The following is a 20,622-nucleotide window of genomic DNA, read 5'->3' on the forward strand; positions in this document are numbered from 1 at the left end:
GTTAATTGATTTGCTTGCTTACATTTACTTTTTATTATGACAGTCTGTTTCATAGAAAGTTAGTGCATTAGGTCATACTGGCTAAAATTACTGAGTCCCTATAAATTTATAACATCCATCCCTAGTAGTATTTCTTGATTTCAAGAATTATTCTGAAGTAATTCTTGAAAAATATTTTTTTAATCTGTCTTTTTACTGACCTTTATAGGATTTGCTTACTCAAGTGGGTAGTAACACAGATTTCTGAATAAAATGAAGGTATAAATTGAGGATTTGTGCAGGATTATAATATGCTTCTGTAGCCTGCTCCATTGGTAATCTTCAAGTTAAATTTGGCTTCAAATTAGATGTTCTTATTTTCTTAGTTATTATCGTGGAGTTATTTTTAATTGTTTTTATGATATAAATTTTGTCTCTCTTTAAGGTATTATGGCAGGTTCAAATAGATCTGGAGATCTAAAGGATGCTCAGAAATCTATTCCTACTGGAACAATTTTGGCTATTTCAACTACATCTTTTATTTGTATCCTTTATAGTGTGACTTTTTTCTTAGTCTACATTCTGTAGATTCTGTAGGTATAACAGGTTTTTCACTGGAAAATCATTAGTTTCCTGAGTAGGAAATGAATTAAATCTAAACTGAAAAGAAATCTTTTATATTTGTCTAAAATACCAGTATTATTTATAAATATTATTAAAATATGTCAAATTTTATTAACAAATATATATATTCTACTAGTGCTTTAAATTCCAATATGTAATTGATGGTTCTAGTCAAGTGATCTGAAGGGTTTTAGCATTAGGCTTCAGTTGGCAGATTGTCATAGTCAATATAACCAGGTCTTAAACCAAACAACAGTAATAGTAGTTGTCAGTCCTTCAAAACCTAGACTACACAAGTACTTGTTTATTTGTAAGAGAAAATGCCTGTTCTATTGCATGATATATGAGCTGGCTACTTCCAGTACTTCACAAATCACTGTGAAATACAGTCATAAAGAACATAAACTAAAAAATGGTAGCAGGGAAGAACTAAAAAAAACAAACAAAAAAGCAGCCAGGAAACACACCTACATTCTGCATTGTCATGGACATTTTCATTTCATACCTTGGTGAAAAAAGGTGGAATTTCCTCTATGTGATTTTTTTAGAGTAATCTTCCTTCAGTCTCAGTGACAGATCTCTCCTGTATAGTGTTGTTTGGTGCCTGTATAGAAGGTGTAATATTAAGAGATAAGTAAGTAATATTCAGCTTCTAATATTACATGGAGTATATGTAATCATATATTAATAGGACTTATTAATGGCTCTAGTGTGAAATATCTATGTGGTATATATTTCTTTTGCTTAGTTTAAAACTGGAGGGAAAGCATGTCTGTTAAACTGAGATGGCTGCAAAAACTGGTCAGGTTATTAGACTGTATGCCTTCAAGAAGCAGAAGAAGAATCTAAGATGAAGTTGAACCAGCCTAATGAAATGTTCTTGATGAAGAAAATCATAATTAGTATTTGCAGAGCTGATGGATGGGGATAAGGGGATATTACTTTGAGAGAAGTAATAGGTTTTTGAGGAACAAGTTTCAAAATTTGACAGTTACATGACAAGGGGAGTTTGTAAGAAGACTGCAGTACACCATCAGACCCATGATTTTCGCTAGACATATGACTATTTTTTGTTTCAAAATCTCAGTGGTACATCAGGAGTCATGTCTATTTTCAACCATGTAATTGCCTGATAAATTTAAGGCATAATATGAAGAATGAAGGGAATAAATGTGATGGACACAAGTATGAAGAGAATCTCCATATTTTGATCAATTTCTCCATTAGGAGAAGTTGGTTAATATGAAACTGTTGTCAGGTTTCACAATTGTTTTCTTGCTGGTGTCTGGTTCTGTTTTCTACTGAGGCCCATGTTTGCCTGTGGTGATAAAACAGTGTCATTGGGGTATTGTTTAAAAGATGGCGAAGTTGATGCTCGGACAACTTATTTCATAAGTCTAGAAGGAAAACCATAAGTTAAAAGTTGGATTCTAATCAAACTAATACAAGAAGCAGCAGGGGATCCATGAATGACTTTTGACACCCTCTCACAGCATCCTCATAGGCAAACTCAAGAACTGTGGACAGTGAGGTGGATTGAGAAGTGTCTGACTGGCAAATCCCAGAGGGTCATGATCAGTGGCAGAGTCTACTTGGATGCCTGTAACTAGTGGTGTCCCCTAGGGTACTGTATTGGACCAGTGGTATGCCCTTGGTGGCCAAGAAGATCAGTGTAATCCTATGGGAATAAATCTTGCAGACTCCATTTTCTTCATGGTGGAAAAGCCATTTCTTTATTCACATAACTCCTTTTTTTACAGCATTACAGACCTCGTGTGTGACTCCAATTGGTTAGTAGCATCGCCAGCCAGGGGTCTATGTACAAATTGCAAACAGGACAGGACTGCTAAGGAACGTGTCTCGAGCTGTTTTTTTTTCCAGCATCAGTCTTGTTACATGGTTATGACAATGGGAAGATGCCAGCAGCTCGCGTCCCCGGCAGCAGACGATGAACTTAATGTTACAACTTAATTTAAAAGTTTTTTGACCAATCACACAAAGAAAAAGCATATTTACAGTAGTTCTATCTAACCACTATAAGCACACATACCTTTGGTTAAAACAGTGCTTGCTTATTTCAAATACAATACCTGCTTGTAAGCCTTAAAACACAATGCACAGAGCTCCATTACTAAGCTTAGAACTTCCTTATATCTTGCTAGATATACTTTTCTCCAGCTTAGGGAGTTATTCTATCCAAGCGTTAATACACAGACCGTTGTTCTGTTTGTTCTTACTTTTTCTTCTTATATAATTTTTCTGCTGACAAATCTTTCGGTTACTGCTTAGCTCTAATCGCAGTTCTGCTGTCTCTGAGGCCTGCCTTTTGCAGCTTTCCCAAAACCCTCTGATTTTAAGGATTCCCACAAGTAGCTTTCTTGCCACTTATTTATTGGTTAGTAACAAGTTGTTATCTTGTATTGATTGGTCACTGAAACCCCCAGTGTGTATGTGCAGGAAACGTTGCTTGTGAGAGGTAGTTTTCATTTTTCTATCTAACAGTGTAAAAACACTTTATACGGGTGCTAGTTGTTTTGCATCCAGCAAGGGATTATTATGGTAACAAACTGCTCACACCAGGAGTGCTTTCACTTGGGAATTTGTAAAATGCTCCCTTGACAAGGCCAGCCACTGATTCCAGGAGACCAGGCCTGATCTTATGAGGCCTTTCTTTTATGATTTTTCTACCTTACAGAACATAATCCTGGTTTATGTTAGGAGGAAGAGCATTGCCAGTGGGTCAAGGGAGATCATTCTGCCCCTCTACTCAGCCCTGGTGAGACTGCATTTGGACTGCTGTGTCCATTTCTGGGCTCCTCAGTACAAGAGTGACATGGAGCCTCTGGAGGTCCAGAGGACGGCTATGAAGATGATAAAGGGATTGGAGCATCCCTCTTATGAGAAAAGGCTGAGGGAACTGGGTCTGTTGAGCCTTAAGAAGAGACAACTGAGAGGGGACCTCATCAATGTATTTAAGTAACTATAAAGGAAGGGTGCTAAGAAGATGGACATGGGCTCTTATCAGTGTTGCCAGCCAACAGGACAAGAAGCAATGGGCAGAAACTGATGCACAGGAAGTTCCACATGAATATGAGGAAGAGCTTCTTTATTGTGCAAGTGATTGTGCACTGGAACAGATTGCCCAGAGAGGTTTTGGAGTCTCTGCCACTGGAGATATTCAGGAACTATCTGGACACAATCCTGTGCATTGCACTCTGCTTGAGCAAGAAGGCTGGATCAGATGACCCACTGTGGTTCCTTCCAACATTACTTGTTCTGTGATTCTGTGACTTCTACTTTAAAGTGATATTGCTGCATCAGTGAAAATATCTGTTAGTTTTTTCTTCACCATAAATATAGAAACCAAATCAAACTGTCTAGGAAATAGTAAATGAATTCTGAAATAAGAAATTAAAGCAGAGCTAAACTCGTATTTTTGAAATTTACAGGGTGGGGAGGGGTGAGGGAATTTTGTAACCTCTTAGCTATTATTAGAGCAGGCTGCATAGTAGCAAGAACTTGAGTTCAAGATACTTGAGTCCATGAACTTTCATTTACAATGCTGCCAGTTTTTACTTGGCTGAAATTCAGCTGAACAGTAAAGTCTGTGGATTTTCAGTCTGGTCTAAAAACTGGGTTCTGAGGCTTTTTTCATTATGATGGTCATATCTGCAACAAGAAAAAGTAGGTTGTACATTTTTCTTTTTCTTGCATCTCTTGGAGTTATTCCTATCCTATGTTTAGTTGAAAAATAGGCATTAGAATTTGAACTAAGAATAATATACAGGGTTAGAAATCTTGTTATAGAAGCACAATATAGGTTTTATCCTATAATTTTTAAGAATGAGATTTACCTTTTTTTTTTCATCTGCTGAAAATAGTACATAGTCGTGCATCCCAACTTGGGCATAAGCAAGAATTTGAACACTGGCATATTATATGCACTTTGTTGCTGTGTTTCTTGACCGTATTTTAAAGGCAGGTTTGAAAAGACAAAAAACATTTAAATTTTCTCTTCTCTTATTTATGTAGGCTTTTCCTTTTATTTAGAAAAAAACTGAACACATTAGGAAAAAATAATGGTGGTATCACACTTAAAATTAATTTTGGCTGCTTACTAACAACAGTAAGATGAACTATAAGAACGTTACTTGCTTTTAAAACAATACTGCCAGTTCGAAGGAAGGGGTAGGGTGGAATAATTTTTTTGTAGTTTATTCACGTCATGCCTAAATTAACATAAAGTTAGGTATCTAAAAAAAAAAGAGTGGAGGTAGTATTGGATGGGACACTCAGGACTGTAATGAAAGCACCTCTTCCTGACTTCTACCCACTTGTTTGCTCTAGTAAATTAAAAATTGCATCAGTTAGCACAACAGCCAGAAGATGTGGAAAACTCAAAATGGTTCTGTCTGGTAATTTCTCTATTGCATGTCAGTGTCACACTTTTAAAAGGAAAGACTAATACTTCTTCTGAATCTCCTGCTTATGCCCCAGTGTATACTTATATATAGTGGAACAGATTTCCGCTAACTGGTTCCTAGCTCTCACAAGGATCTGTAAGATACAAATGTACATATTCCTGCAATTGTTTTAATTCAGGAACGTTTGCCAAGATATCTGATAATTGCTGCATATCTGCTTAGACGCAGCACTTAATTTGAAGTGATTATAATGTCTTCTTTAAAACAGCACAATAGAGATTGCTTGGTTGGGAAATCCTATAGTGCATACTGTAACACAGTGTTTATTGTCAAAAAGTGCTGTTGTCCAGAAAGATTGTTAAAGCTATTGTAAAAGTTATTTTAATGCTTACTGATTATTTTTTGTTTTGTTTTGTTTTAATTATTTTTGTTGTCCTTTTCTTTCCTAAGGTTTGGAGAAGCAGTTAATGGAAATCTGGTGGTTGGTACACTGGCCTGGCCTTCTCCATGGGTTATTGTGATTGGTTCATTCTTTTCAACATGTGGTGCTGGTCTCCAGAGTCTCACTGGTGCACCCCGGCTATTGCAGGCCATTGCAAGAGATGGCATTGTACCATTTATTCAAGTGAGATTTTTTTTTGTTCATGTTGTTACAGTATTTTGAAAATAAAAACTGACACATTATTTCAGCTGTTCCTGTAAAATGTGAAGAAAAGATTTGAAACTCAGTTCTATTTGTGTACAATAACAGATCAGGTTATTGTAGGACAAAGTTTGAGCTTCAATATTTTTGTGCAATGCAATTTAATTATATTGGATTTTACACATAAAAGTTAGCAGTTCCAAACTGAGAATATAGTATTTTATAAATGGAAATAAATGGAACTAAGAAGCAACTCATTACTGAACTTCTAGACTCTAGGCTGTGTTTACTGCTTGCATTTGTGAACAGAGCTATTTAATCTCACTATGGAACTGCATAAAACTTCTCATATTAGAGAGATGAAATTCTAGATTTTATTCATTTTTGTAAGGTAAATTAAGTCAGTAAAGATGTAACAATAGAATTCTATCCCATGACTCCAAATATGAAGATTTTTTCCAAGATCTCTGTACATGTTTTAAGAAGAAATAAATCAGATTTTTCTCAAAGTAAGGGAGCTGGTAAACAGAAGATAATGAGAGAATTCTTGCTGGGCTGCTTCTGCAAAACCTAGACAACTACACTTGAGTTAAAAATAAGTAAATAAAACTCCAAAAGATTATACTGTCTGGAGAGCAAAGCTGTGGTCTGTATGGTGAAGTTTGGAGTTTGAAAGCTTACCTCAAGACTTGCAAGACTATCTGTAAGAGGAAATAAATACACTAAGTATGCTAGGGTGGAGGGACTGAGTAGTGGTGGAGTTTGACTTGTCAGTGGAAAGGGGCTGTAATGCAGTAAGTTGTAAGTTCTGCATAGTATAGAGAAAAAGAAACAAAAAATATTTACTTTTGCCTGAAGCAAAAATTTGGTATAGAGAAGGTGACATTATGATTACACTGAGACTTAGTCCTGAGAGTTAGACCTGAAAGGAATGAAGAATCAAAAGGAAAGATTTGTGGTTCAGGAAGTAAAAGAAAGAGAACTGAAGAGAAGCAGGATATTTAGAGAAGGATTTGACACTTGAGGATGCACTTGCTGTTTTGGAGTGATATGGTTTCTGCATGGACAAATAAGGAAATGCAAGGAGATTATTATAGAAGCAAGACTATGCCATATTTAAGAAAAAAACCCAAAATACTTGAAACATGAGTAGAAAAAAAGAGGCTTTTAATATAATAGTAGGAAAATTTATGGAGGACAGGAAGCTAAAAGAATAGGACAGCATGGAGAATGAATGAAGTCTTAATTTCTGTATTTGAATGGAGGAATATGGAGGAGAATAAATACCACTGGAACCTCAGCCATTTTGCCATCTGACACCAGTATGGCTGTACAGAATTCTCCACAAAGGAAATTACCACATGCAAAATGATTTTGTGCAGGATCATCGTCTTGTCTAATTTCTCTTTAAGGATCAATATTATGTTGATAAGTACTGAATTGACACCTAATTTCTATGTTACAAAAAATACTGGCCTAAACTATATTAACTTTTTACTAGGCTTAAATCTCTTATGCATATGGTTTTTAATTTTCTTAAGAATATTTCAATAACAGCTTTCATAGGACTTCAATATTATGTAGTCATTGCTTACTTTAGTAAGCATATTTCATATTGGAAATGTGTGGTTTGCAATTTTAATTTTGGCTTTTCATAGGATAGATTGCATAATTTTCCTTTGTAGCTAATAACTACTTTTAGTTTGAGTTAGACTAAATAAGTTAGTTCATTATTTGCATAGTTTATTACTGTATAATGAACAGCTTTCCATAATCTTACTGTGAACTTGAATTTAACTAGATATTTGGTCATGGAAAAGCAAATGGAGAACCAACTTGGGCTCTGCTTCTCACTGTTGGTATTTGTGAAATAGGAATTTTGATAGCCTCATTGGACAGTGTAGCACCAATTCTTTCAATGTAAGTATGAGTGTGATGTTTTATGTTCTTAAGTTAAATAGTGTTTTCTTTTAAAATTAACTAGGTAATTATTTTTCTTTTTTAAATAATACATGTTCGACTTTGTTTTCTATCAAAACCAAAGTTTTCTATCTTTGTTTTCTATCTTTGTTTTCCTATTTGATCCTGGAGATAATATGAAACAACAAAATGTTTTGGCTGAACTAATTTCTAGGCACAAAGAACTTTTTCCATGACAGAGGTCTGGAATGCAAATAAAAACATGTTCAAGTTTCAAAAAATTTGGATTTAAAAATAATAATTACTGCTATTTTAGGTCAAGTGCATCTAACAGAGACAGACAAAAATCAGTCTTTTAGAGTATGAATGGAATTTCTTTTTTATTGATTTTGTCCAGAACATGATACCATCTGAGCTACTATAGAAAAAGAAAAAAATTAACTCTGTCCCAGCCAAAAATGATACACCATGATTGTCAGTTAGTTGCCACGTTTGTCTCCAAAATACATGTTTGAGGCTCTATATTATGATAACACGATATTTTGAGGCCTAATATTCTGTAAGCAATCTTAATGTGTGTTTCGTGTTCTCTTGGCCACTGTGAACATAGTATACAGAAAACTGTATACTAGTATACAGGAAACTGGACAACTTCCATCCCTTTTTTGGATTGTGTTTATATTTTAATCCATATCTGTCTAGTACGTTTCTCATTAGGAAATGCTCTTCCTTTCTTAACAGGTTTTTCCTTATGTGCTATATGTTTGTAAATCTGGCTTGTGCAGTTCAGACGCTTTTGCGAACTCCCAACTGGAGACCTCGTTTCAAGTATTACCACTGGTAGGGGATATTTCTTCATTCAGAAGAGTTAAAACTAACTATACAGCCCTGAATTGTTAATTTTATTGCAATAATAAAGCAAAATCTCCTTTCTGACTTAAATGAGTTGTGATTCATGCAGTCAATAAGAGCATCATTTGTTTTCATGTTTTTAGAATAGCGCCATGGTAATAACAGTGATCATGAAAATGTGTGGCTAATATAGATGGTTTGGAGAAGCGTTACAGGATGACATTTTATTCTGCTTAGAACCAAAGAGATCTTCTGTTGGAAAATGAGGACGAAAAACCATGAAATTTGCCTTGTATATATACTTAAGGAGAACTGGCAAGGATGATTTTTATTTTGGTTATGCAAAAAATACACAAACCTAAAACTTCTACAGAAAAAAGTCTCATTCAAAATACATCAGTTGGTTCATTGATGATGTGATGACTGGTTTTAAAATATGTTTTGGACACTGTATTTAATAACTGAAGTAAACCCTTTAAAAAGTGAGTAATAATACAGAAGGTGAAAGTGTGGTTTTTTGGTTTAATCTTTTTTTAATGGGTTAAGAATTTAAACATGTCAAACCAAGATTGGGAAACTTCTTGATTCTTTTCTAACTGTATGTTTAAAGTACCTAACTTCATTAAAAATAATTCTATTAAGAAATTTTACTGCTGAAATAACCTTAAATACTAGAGCATTTAGTAGATAAGCTGGCATGATTCTAGGATGTAAGAGTTACTTATGGTTTTTCTTTTTAAAGAGTTGAGTGAAAACAAAATGTTGCAGTTTTAGCTTTGATAAAACTTGTTAAATCTGCTCTGTAGTTACATACTAGTTTGACACCTAACCCTCCGAATACATACATTTGGCAACAATTCGTTTTTATATTTTTCTCAGAGACATCAGTGAGGCAGCTGACTCACTGTGTGACTACCTCTAGCCAAAGCAGGTTTTGGATTGTTTAGCAGGAATTGGGATGGCATTTTCTTTTCTGAGTGAAAGTAGAGTCTTAGATTAATTCAGGCATGAAAGAGCAGCTGTTGTTCTTTTATACAAACTACAAGACTGATGTCCTCAGAACTTGTAGAAAGCATTCCCGTAGTTTAAAATTGAACTCAGCGCACTAAAGTACCAAACTAAAGGTACCAAACCAAAGTTAACTATATTGACACCCCGTCAATATAGTCAAAGCTAGCTCTAATTTGGAAATTGGGTGAAAACTAATTTGGGAGGTTGTATATGACTAAAAATATACACAAAACTTTTAATTTTGAGATTATTTACATCTAAATTCGATAAATGTGGGCAAACTAGGCATATAGACTGAAGTTTGGAAATGCTTTTGTAATTTTTTCAGTTTACATTCATTCTGCTTCATAACCTTTAGAAGATTGTTTTCTGTATTCTATTGACTTGTGTTAATTGCCAAGAGACAGACCACAACAGAAGTGAAGAACAGAATTGATGAGTCAAGTAGAATTTAAACTAATCAACTATTTTTGCTGGAAGTAACAAAATTGTTTTTTACTGTTTGAATTTTTTAGCTTAAATTCAAATCAACAGTAGTATGTGATAATGTGTTTTGAAACTGAGCTTACTTGGAGGTACTGGTGTTTCAATACTGTATATACTACAAATGTAGTAAAACTATTGTTATATCTAATTTAGATGCATTATTTATGTCACACAAAGGTTCTTAATGCAATTTTTTCATATAAGCTAAAATTGAGACAATGTATTTTTTATTTTATAATAGCTAAAAAATAGCTTTTGAAGGTGAAAGGCCTTTCTGGAAGTTAAATAAGAAATTAATTTTGTAGAATATTTGCATGCCTATTTAAAAAAATGGAAAAAAATGGTTTCTTTTAGGACTCTTTCATTCCTGGGGATGAGTTTATGTCTTGCCTTGATGTTCATTTGCTCTTGGTACTATGCTTTGATTGCCATGCTAATCGCAGGATGTATATACAAATACATAGAATATAGAGGGTAAGACCATATATCTTATTTATTCTATATTTAATATCTTTACCATTCAGCAAAAAGCTCCTTTGTATAAAATAGATACAATTGAAGTTATAAAGTTCAGAGTATTCTTTGAAACAAGGTAAGATCCGATCTCTGTTAAGGGTTGTAAGTTTTCCGATTTGAATTTCTCTGGAAGATCTGTTACATACTTTTCATCAGCAAGAACTGACAGAAGTAAGGGCAAAGAAGTCTGGGAAACTCACTGGAGAAAAGATGATGGTGTAAACTTTTGGTACTTCAGGAACATTACCTTTCAATATCAAGCAGCATCCATAACAAAACTGTAAATTATTATTACCTTGTGCAGAAGCTCAGACTCGCATTTTTGTGTGTATAGACTTGATTACTTTCTAGAATTAATCTTTAAATTGCAACATACTTTGCACTGTATGCATTTGTCAAGAGATAGTCATACCTGTAGGACATGCTGAGCAACTATGGGTCTTAAAGTGTTCATAAAAAAACTCCAAAAAAAATACCAGCAAAGACCCTAACTAAACAACATATAGAAACACTACAAGTAATTATGATCAGGAAAGGTCATGCTGTCCCTTTCTAAGGATAGATACCCTGTGCTGAAAGAAAATAGTAATATCTTGGAGCAGGAAATTGAAGCTAGGCCACTGTTTTGATGAGTGATTAAGCACAGCTCTTAAGTGGATCAGCTGGTATAAACTGTTCCACCCTGTGGATCCTCCATCTTTTAATATCTCCATTTCCAGATTAGATGCTTTCCTGGATTATAACATCTCCATTTACTGGCCTAGTGATAAGGAAATTAATTTCCCGATTTTAGTCAGGAAGTCAGATCAGATGGTAACAGTTCTTCATACATGTATGTGTGTGTGTGTATGTGTGTGTGTATATATATATATATATATATATATATATAGCAAATTATGCATAATTCCAAATTTATATATAAGTTCTACAAATGTTGGTACATACCAGAACATTTATCTTGCTGAAGGAGATGCTTTACTAGAGGTAGCTTAGTTCAGAGAAAATTCATGAGTGAAAATCAGAGGGAGGGAGGGAGGGAGGGTGGGCAAAGGAGAGGGACCCCTTGCCATTATAGAATCCATTCTCCTGACCACTTTCAATCATCAATATTCTATACTGGAATTAAAAAGACTGGAAAATGTAGGGAGACTGAAAATGGTCAGGATAATGGTTGGAGCTTAAGGCTTTCTGGGAGAGAAGCTGCGAAGAAAAGAAAGTGGAGAAGGCTATCGTGGTGGTGTTGAGGGCAAGACAGGTTATACTAATCCATGTAAAGTCAAGTTTCACTTACTAATTTTGCTACTTTAAAATAATTCCTTTTAAGTATCCTTCACTTATTCATTCTAGTGCTAAAAAGCAACTTTAGTAGCTCTCACCATTACAAAAATGCTTCTGAAGTATGAATAAAATAGACCATAGTAAATATTTATAAATACGGAAAAAATTACCCTGAACGGGTTTGGAATGCTTTACCTTGGTTAGTCTTCAATTCTTTTTTAAGTCTACAAGACAAGGTTTTTTCATGCATTCATGCAAAAAGAGTGGTCATTTTTTGCATCCATGAGAAAAAGTACTTGATCTGTATAAATAAATGGGACCCTGTTAATTGAATCTCTTGTATCCTGAAGAGCGGAAAAAGAATGGGGCGATGGAATCCGAGGACTGTCTCTGAATGCAGCTCGCTATGCTTTGCTTCGTGTTGAAGACGGTCCTCCTCACACCAAGAACTGGAGGTAGAGTCCTATGTTTCTCGGAGTCACTTAATTCTTGAAATATGGAAATATATTGGAATACTGCTGGTAAAGCAGTGAAGTAAAGTGAGATTCACCTTTAAAATAATGTTTTAACTTGGGCATGGCAATAATGTCATTGCAATACTACTATTTTACTGAAACGGAATGTGACTTGTGGTCGTCAGCTTTGTGGCAAACTAACTAGAAGTTAAATCCATATAGTGTTGACATGGTTTTCAAAAACGCAGAAGCATTGTAATGTTTGATTATTTATAGATTTTTCAGATTCAAAGAAACAGAATCTCACTGTCTCTATAGAAGAAACACTGCAGTTCCATAAGTGCAATTTTTTTTTGTTTGTGCATATGTTCCTACTGAAATACATTGTACAAATCTACAGAGGACCCTTTTTTGTTTAAATTCTTTTTTGTGGTGTTCTCTTTATATAGCTTCATTCAATAGTAGCACTTTCTAAATTGCTTAGATGCCATTAAAACAAAATCTCAAATTTTACTGTAATGGAGTTAGATGTCCACTACTATTTTTGCAATATATTTTTTTTACTTGTTAAATTTAATTTTCCTCAAAGCCTACTTTAAAAGTTACTTAATATTTAAAAATGAAGGACGTTTGCACATTGTCACTCCTGATGTCATGTGATACTTTAATTCTAGTCACTGCTCAGTGATAGTATCATGGCGTGCATGCACATGCAGTGTTCTGTTGTCCTTCAGTATAATGGCATTACTTTACCATTTTTCCTGGGACTGATGAACTTGGCATCTCAGAGATACTGGTGTAATATAGCATTGACAATCCTGTTAAATATTTGACTGCTTCAGTTCCAAATGAGCTATCTTTCTATTGTGTCAATATAATTGCTAGAACTGAACAATCTTGTTACACCTTAAACTATGCTAATTTTGAGGTAGGAAGTATGATCCAACTTGTCATCAGTCTTTTGAACTTGTAGCAAAGACAGGAAAAGTATAAAATGTTGATTTGGGAAAAGTAAATGGACTGAATATTGATTAAAGGAAACAGAGTGCATCCTCATCTAGTATGCAGCTGAAACTTTGGGTACTCTTGGTATGCTTAAGGGGTTGACTGTCCTTTTGTAAGGACCTATGCAGGTAGAGGGGTGGGTCATTTGAGAACATCATGAAAATCTAGAAGGATAACTGCAAGTTATCCTTCTATCCTTACCTGAATATGGCTAGTACAGGCATATTCAGAGCAGTGATAGAAGACTGCGAAGCTGCTTTGGTAGAAAAGGACCTGTGGTTCCCGGTAGGTAGCAATCCAGCAGTGTGTCTTGGCAATAGCATGCTGGACAGGAGGACAAATAGTATATTGAGAAGTAAATATATTGGGAGATATTTATTTTTGTTTAGCACTTATTAGAATATATTTAGAATATTTCTTCCATGTTTATGTACCATGATGTAGGAATGACAAAGTCGAGTAGATACCACTGCAGATGATAGTTGAAGCACAGGGGCATCTCTCCTGTAGGGAAGGGCTGAGGGGCTATGCTTATTCAGCTTGGAGGAGGCTGAAGAGGAACCTAGAAGTTATAACTAACTTATAAACATGCAAAACCTAAAAGAAGGTTACTAAGAAGATGGAGTCAGATTTCTTGCAGCAGATTAGGATAGGAGAATAAGAGAACATGATAAAATAATTTACCACTGAAGAGGTGACCCAGAGGTTTGTTTCTAGAGGTTTTCCAAATCTAACTGAATGAAGCAGTAAGCAATGTTCAGCGTTTAGTCATTTCAAGCAGCAGGTTGCACCAGATGACACTGGAAGAGTGATTTTATAATTTTCTAGGGGTCACTGGTCTTTAAGGGAACTTTTCAAAATTACATTGTGATGGTTTATGTATTCTGTACCTGAACTGTTGTTTGTAATTGCAAATTATGGCTTACCTACTTAGGAATTGCCTGTTTTCCATTGAATTAAGCAATTAATCTGCATTTTATTAATTCTTCATTTTAATTTTCAAGTTCTTCCTAAGGAATGTGTGTGTGCACTAAACTTCTTTTCCCTTTGTTTGGCAGACCTCAACTTTTGGTCTTGTTAAACTTGGATAATGAGCAGTTAGTCAAACACCCGAGATTGCTTTCTTTTACCTCTCAGTTGAAGGCTGGTAAAGGACTGACTATTGTGGGTTCTGTGCTTCAGGGAATCTACTTAGATAAATATACAGAAACTCAGAAAGCTGAAGAGGTATGTAAAAGAGAGCTTGCAAAGACTTGTTATTTACATTAGAATTTAAATGTTTAATCTGAATAGCTCATATATTTAATGAGAACAGACTGTTTTAAAATGTTGAATAAAACATCTATTTTTGCTTTAAGCACAATCAATGATTATATAAAAAGAATGGATTGGTGTATGTAGCAAAATGTTCTATAAAATTTTCTAATAGGATGAGGCAACACTTATACTTCCTAGCTTTTTCTTTAATATTGAGAGTCCTGGGCTTACAATCAAATTACATAAAAAAAAAAATTTAACACCCCCCTCCAAAAAACCAAACCCCCCCCACAAACCCCCCAAAAACAACAACAAAAAAACCACCAAAACTCAGCAAGCTTTAACAAATTACCTTATAAAGCAAACAGCATATATTTAACAAAAAAGTTAATGTTTAACTAACAAATGCAAATGTTTGGCATAACATCATCCTCATGATGTGATTTTCTACATCCTTCTAGAAATACATATGAGAATTAGGATTAGGAGTACTCTTTGCCAGAAAACTCTGAACAGGATCCTTCTTGGGATCCTTTATTTTATCTTTCTATTTTTACCATATCTCCAGAAAAAATAGGATAGGTAGAAAAAAATAGTAAGTTGTTATATAATTTAAAATTATATCCAACTATACCTACAAACAAAAGTAAATTTAGTTTCAATTCAATATCTTTAATAATAGTACTTATATTTACTTGCCTATGCAAACTCTCCTCCTCCTATCTTTATAGAGTGGGAAAATATTTGGAGAAACTGTCATGTTTCCTGTACTTTTTTAAAATGTTCAAAAGCAGGTTTTGATTGCCATTATATCTTCCACATTGGTTAATTTCTGCAGTGTTGCTCAAAAGAGTACCAGTTATATGTCTACTGTTTTGATCCAAGTAGCCTTCAAAGCTGTGTAAAAACCCCTGTGATTTTTTCAGATCTCGTATCTCTTAAATAGATGAGCATTTAAAATCTTGAAATGGACTAGCTAGCATAGCTAACTGCCCATTTCCTTACAGTTTTCCTTTTTCTTCCTCTTGCTATTCAGGCTTATCCATAGTGGTTTTTAAAATAACAAAGTATAAAGAGACCAATTAACTTGAAAACGAGTTGAAAAGTTGAACCATGCTATGTTGTGGAAGCAGTTGTTACTAAGCTGTTGCTATCAACATGTATGAGTAGAAAACAAGATGAAGAATACAAAATTAGGCCTATGAAATAAAACAGGAAAAAACCTTTAGACAGAAATTGTTTGCCCACAAGAATTTGAAATGTTATGCGTAGACAGCCTAACTTAGCTGTTTTTCTGAGGGATGGAAAATGAATGAGTTTAAGGGAGGCCTAATCCATGGGTTTTCTGGAAAGTCAGACCTGATGTTAAGATTTAGGAAACGATTGCTTTTAAAATGGAAATGAAGATGAATTGTAAAAGTTTTAGCATCTGGAGGCCTCATTGGTTCTGGAGAGATTAAACTAGAAAGTGTTTCTAGGACACCTGTAGAAAATAAAGATTTTCTTCTGTCTGTCATTAAAAAACCCCCATCTATTTAAACTGATAAGCCCTCACAGATATTATTTGTACAGACATAGTTGTTATCTTTGCTAGCAAGTTCTCTGAAGACTTTTTTCTCTGTTACATGGAGTTTCTGATGTGAAGCTACACTGAGACAGTGCCTGGCACACTGATTTAATCTGTTTCTGATGATTTTTGACAAATTTTGGTTTTTGTAAAATTCAGAATATTTATGTATTAGTTCTTCCTACTGAAACATGTTGATCTCCCCCACAAGTCACTGATTATGATGGAGAGTTTTAAAGTTATTTAATCAGAAAATAATAATTGCCAAAGTTCATGTTCCCTGGTCAAGCTTGATACTGGTTTGAATGCTTCTTTTAAATTACCTGGTTATATGTCTTCATGTTTGTCAGTGTTTAAATGGAGGACAGCTATTCTGAAATTAAAGGATTGTGGGATATTTAATCTGGTCAGTTTATCTTGTCATTATTTGGACAGTGCTTCCAATTTTCTCCTGCACATCTGTTTTTCCATGTTGGGAGCTGATAAATAATCAGCCTCTTAATGTCAAAGGTATTTAAGGAACTTTGGCAGCCTCTTCTTTTTAAGTACTTGGCATGACACTTGCAAACTCTTCCAATTCCAAAACAATGACTGATCATTCCAACCATATGTTGCTTTGTCAGTCACTGGTTTTGACTTTACCTGAAGCAGGGTTACTTAATTTGTCTTTATCTACGTGTTTTTACTCATGTCTTGTTAATTCTTCTTTGGAAGTAAAAGGCTGAATAATTAAAATAATGAAAAAACTGTGTGTGGTGTCTTTTGGGGTGGTAGCAATTTGGGCTGTAGTTTTCATAGAATCATGTTCACTCTTTTGGAATTAGTGATTTCTTCATGTTGGTTATACATTGTTGTTAAAGTTTTGCTATTATTTAATGTTGTTACTCCTTCTGGTGTTAATTATCAGTGTTGATGGTTTGTATTTCCCTATGTGTAATTTTCCTGTTGCAGAATGTTAAGGCCTTAATGGGTGTAGAAAAGACTAAAGGATTTTGCCAGATTGTGGTATCTCCTCACTTCAGAGATGGAATATCCTATTTGATTCAGTCAGCTGGTCTAGGAGGGATGAAGCACAACACGGTCCTGATGGCATGGCCACAGTCGTGGAAGCAGGCAGAAAATCGTTTCTCATGGAAAAATTTTGTTGGTATGTGTTTATTGACTTTCTCATTTGCATTTGTAATTCGACTGTGTGACTAATGTATTTGCTGTGTGGAGGAAATGTGCTACTGAACTCTGATGAACAATTGAATCTGTATCTGATTTAATCTGGAGTGGGTTCTCTCAGCCCTCTTCAACCACTGGTTTGCGTTTTCTTATAAGCCGGTTGGTTACTAAAATCAGTGTCATGGTTTAGGAATGTTGCTCGGCAATTTAGTGCTACCAGTGAGACTTTCCAAATCACACTGCTGCTTGCTGCCCTTCTTCACCTTCCCCCACCCACCTTGGGCGGGGTTGGAGAGAAAAATTGGAGGCACAAAAGGTAAAGATCACAGATTGAGATAAGAACAATTTACTGGAAACAGCAATGAGATAAGAAAATGAGCAGTAAGAGCAACAGTGTTAATAACAGAAAGTATACAAAGAGAGTGATTCTCATGCAAAAATGTCCACCTCGGAGTTTGACCCAACCATAGCCATGCCACTCCAACTACTCCCTCTGCCTCAGAACTGGTGCCACTCGGCCATTCCTTCTGGCTTTGAATCGGGCCAATGCTTATTCTACCAGAAGAAACCCCTTCTCCTTGGAAGAGACTGCCTTAGCCCTGCCCCTGGCAATGACCTGAGGTGGTACAGAATAACCTCTGGGTCCTAGCCATGCCCCTTCCTGGCTGTTGCAAAAATTAACTTAATCCACCCCATATTTTATACCATTTATGTCATGCCCCTTCCATATATATATATATATATATATATATATATATATGTATGTATGTACATATATGAATGTTTGTGTATATATATATGTATATATATACACAAACAAGTATAATTTCCTCAATCAATATCCATTCCTCCTAGATGTCTCTTAAGTTCATTTAGTCCATGACTGCAGGTTTTAAGTGTTTTCCAGCATAGGAGGGTTGGTTGCAAGCTGCATCAGGAGCTCAAAACTAGTGCATCTGTGGTAGTCCATGCTCATTGTCCATGGTTAAGTCCACTTCTCCATCACAAACCCATAGCTATGTTGCATCTCTTTTCCAGTGACCTTGGCCCATTGAGCCAGAAATAATTCAGCCTATGTTGTCACCTGAGAGACTTCATTCTTGGCTGCCCAATGCACCTGTCCATTGTTGCAATGTACTTCAATAGCCTGACTTTTGGGTATGTGTGCATCTACATGATGCTTTTACAACCAACTTCTCTATCCAAGCAGCAATGTTTTGCCACGATTCAGCAGCCCAGGTGGCTTTACCTCTGTGCTGCCAAGAGGTCTTTTTTAGTAGTTTTAGCCATCCCCACAAAGCATTTGCTACCATACATGAGTCAGTGTACAGCTAAAGTGTTGGCCATTTCTTTTGTTCAGTGATACTTAAAGCCAGCTGGATGCCTTTCAGCTCTGCAACCTGATTTGATCCACCTTTTCCCTCAATAGCTTCTGTGACTCACATAGGAGTCCATACAGCAGCCTTCCATTTTCCATGTATCCCTACAATATGACAGGAACTATCAGTAAAAACAGCATAACACTTTTCTTTTTCAGGTAGCTGATTATATGGTGGAGCCTCCTCAGCATATATCACCTTTTCCTCCTCTGATTTTAGTACAAAATTTTCACTTTTGGTCTGGTTTGTCATGACTTCCAAGATGCCTGTGTAATAAGGGTTTCCTGTTCAAGCTCACTGTGTGATCAGCATGACCCATTTACTCCACATAACATCAGTGGCATGATGCGTGGAAGAGATTTTCCCTTTGAACATTCAGTCCAGCACTGGCAGTCATAATGCCAGGAGGAGCTGTGCTTTGGTGCTAATCACTTCTGAAGATGCTTGAACCTCTTTATAATATGCAGTTATAATGCCAGTAGCCCTTTTTCAGTAGGGGTGTAACAGGCATCAGATCCCTTGTATGCTAGATTCCTGAACCCTAGGAATCATTGTTGAGTCTCTCCAGATACTGGGGGTTTTTTTGCCAGAAATTCCAGGAAGAACTAATCTTCCCAGCTGCAGCATAGAGCACATTTTTCACATTTTGTCCTGTCCTGACTTGCCAAGGGCTACTGCATGAACAGTCTTTTGTTTCATTTGTTCAAAAGCCTTTTGTTGTTCAAGACTGCACTTAAAATCATTCTTCTTCCAAGTCATATAATAGAGAGGACTTATGATTTGACTGTGTTCTGGAATATGCATCTTCCAAAAACCCACACTGCCTAGGAAAGCCTGTGCTTCCTTCCTGCTAGTTGGTGAGAATGTAGCTGCTGTTTTGTTGACCACATCCATGGCAATCTGATGATATCCATGTTGCCATTTTATTCCTAAAATCTGAGTTTCCTGGGCAGGTCCCTTGACCTTACTTTGCATTATGGCAAAACTGGCCTCCAAGATGATTTGGGTTATCTTCTCCCCTTTCTCAAAACGGTCTGCTGCGTTGCCCCACAAGATGATGTAATCAATGTACTCCATGTGTTCTGGAGCGTCACCCTTTTCCAGTGCAACCTTGCTTTCTTATAGCAGCAACTGTTCCATACTGGCAGAGTATGGGATATCTTCTTTCTAACTTCCTTGAGCTTTTCAAATCTCTCTGCAGTCTTAGACAGCCAAGGCATAGGTCATTAGGGAGGGAAAAAGATGATCTTCATATTGTTGTAGTCAGATAGTTGCCTGAAGCATTGTTTGTTCTCCTTTCATTGACATCAGTCCCAATGAGTTGGCATACAATGATGGCACATGCTGTACAAATTTCTCCCATGCAGATTGTGTACAATGGACCTCATCTGGATCTACAGAGGATTGTTTGTTATTTGAATCCCTATAGATTACCTTCAGCACAGCTCTTATGTACTGGATACCTTTCTCCATGGTGTTCCATCTGCATGAGTGCAGTACTAGGTCATCCTTGAGAAGTACCTTTCCTTCATGCTTGGCAGGACTTGGCTTCAGAGGCTGAGAGTTTCTGTTTTCTTCCCAATCCCCTTGCCAATGCTGACATCCCAGTTCAGGGATCTCTTCACTACCATCTAGTTTCATATTACAGGCAGCAATATCCCAGCATCAGAGCAGCTAAGTCAGTAGGGGCTCACCCAATTGGTGGCTGAATTTTTTTTTGCATATCTCACAGCTCACCTGGAGATAGGGATTGGGTGATTATCTCTGGCCCTGTCTATTCCTCGTGTTGTGAGATCTCTCCTTCCTTTTCATCCTTCACTAAGTGAACTGATTTTGTCTTTGATTTCTTTTTCTATATAGGGAAGACTGCTACTGGGACAGGTTGTTCCTCTGGTTCAGCTGCAGTTTGAGCGGCCACACTGCCTGTCAGTCTGCCTTCCTCCTCTTCTCCCTGAGACTGCTGTCTAGTATTGTGGAGTGTCCAATAAATAGTAGCCAAGGCCCAGCATGTTGCAAAACTTCACACATCCTTGGATTCTGTTAATTTACCATGGTCCTG

The 20,622-nt window shown here is 36.0% G+C and overlaps 1 protein-coding gene across 3 annotated transcripts in view; it reads left to right on the top strand.

The window, feature by feature from the left end:
* LOC132328974 (solute carrier family 12 member 7) overlaps window positions 1-20,622 on the top strand; it is an 89,328-nt gene that overhangs the window by 44,676 nt on the left and 24,030 nt on the right. For all 3 annotated transcript variants that reach the window (XM_059849491.1, XM_059849482.1, XM_059849501.1), the window contains 9 exons: window positions 425-523; window positions 1,180-1,237; window positions 5,478-5,652; window positions 7,472-7,590; window positions 8,332-8,430; window positions 10,294-10,413; window positions 12,084-12,188; window positions 14,252-14,420; window positions 16,969-17,164. In XM_059849491.1, the coding sequence (XP_059705474.1) occupies window positions 425-523; window positions 1,180-1,237; window positions 5,478-5,652; window positions 7,472-7,590; window positions 8,332-8,430; window positions 10,294-10,413; window positions 12,084-12,188; window positions 14,252-14,420; window positions 16,969-17,164 (1,140 nt within the window). The remainder of the gene's footprint in view (window positions 1-424; window positions 524-1,179; window positions 1,238-5,477; window positions 5,653-7,471; window positions 7,591-8,331; window positions 8,431-10,293; window positions 10,414-12,083; window positions 12,189-14,251; window positions 14,421-16,968; window positions 17,165-20,622) is intronic.

The sequence above is a fragment of the Haemorhous mexicanus genome, chromosome 1, assembly GCF_027477595.1.
Source record: "Haemorhous mexicanus isolate bHaeMex1 chromosome 1, bHaeMex1.pri, whole genome shotgun sequence".
Taxonomy (NCBI): Eukaryota; Metazoa; Chordata; class Aves; order Passeriformes; family Fringillidae; genus Haemorhous; species Haemorhous mexicanus.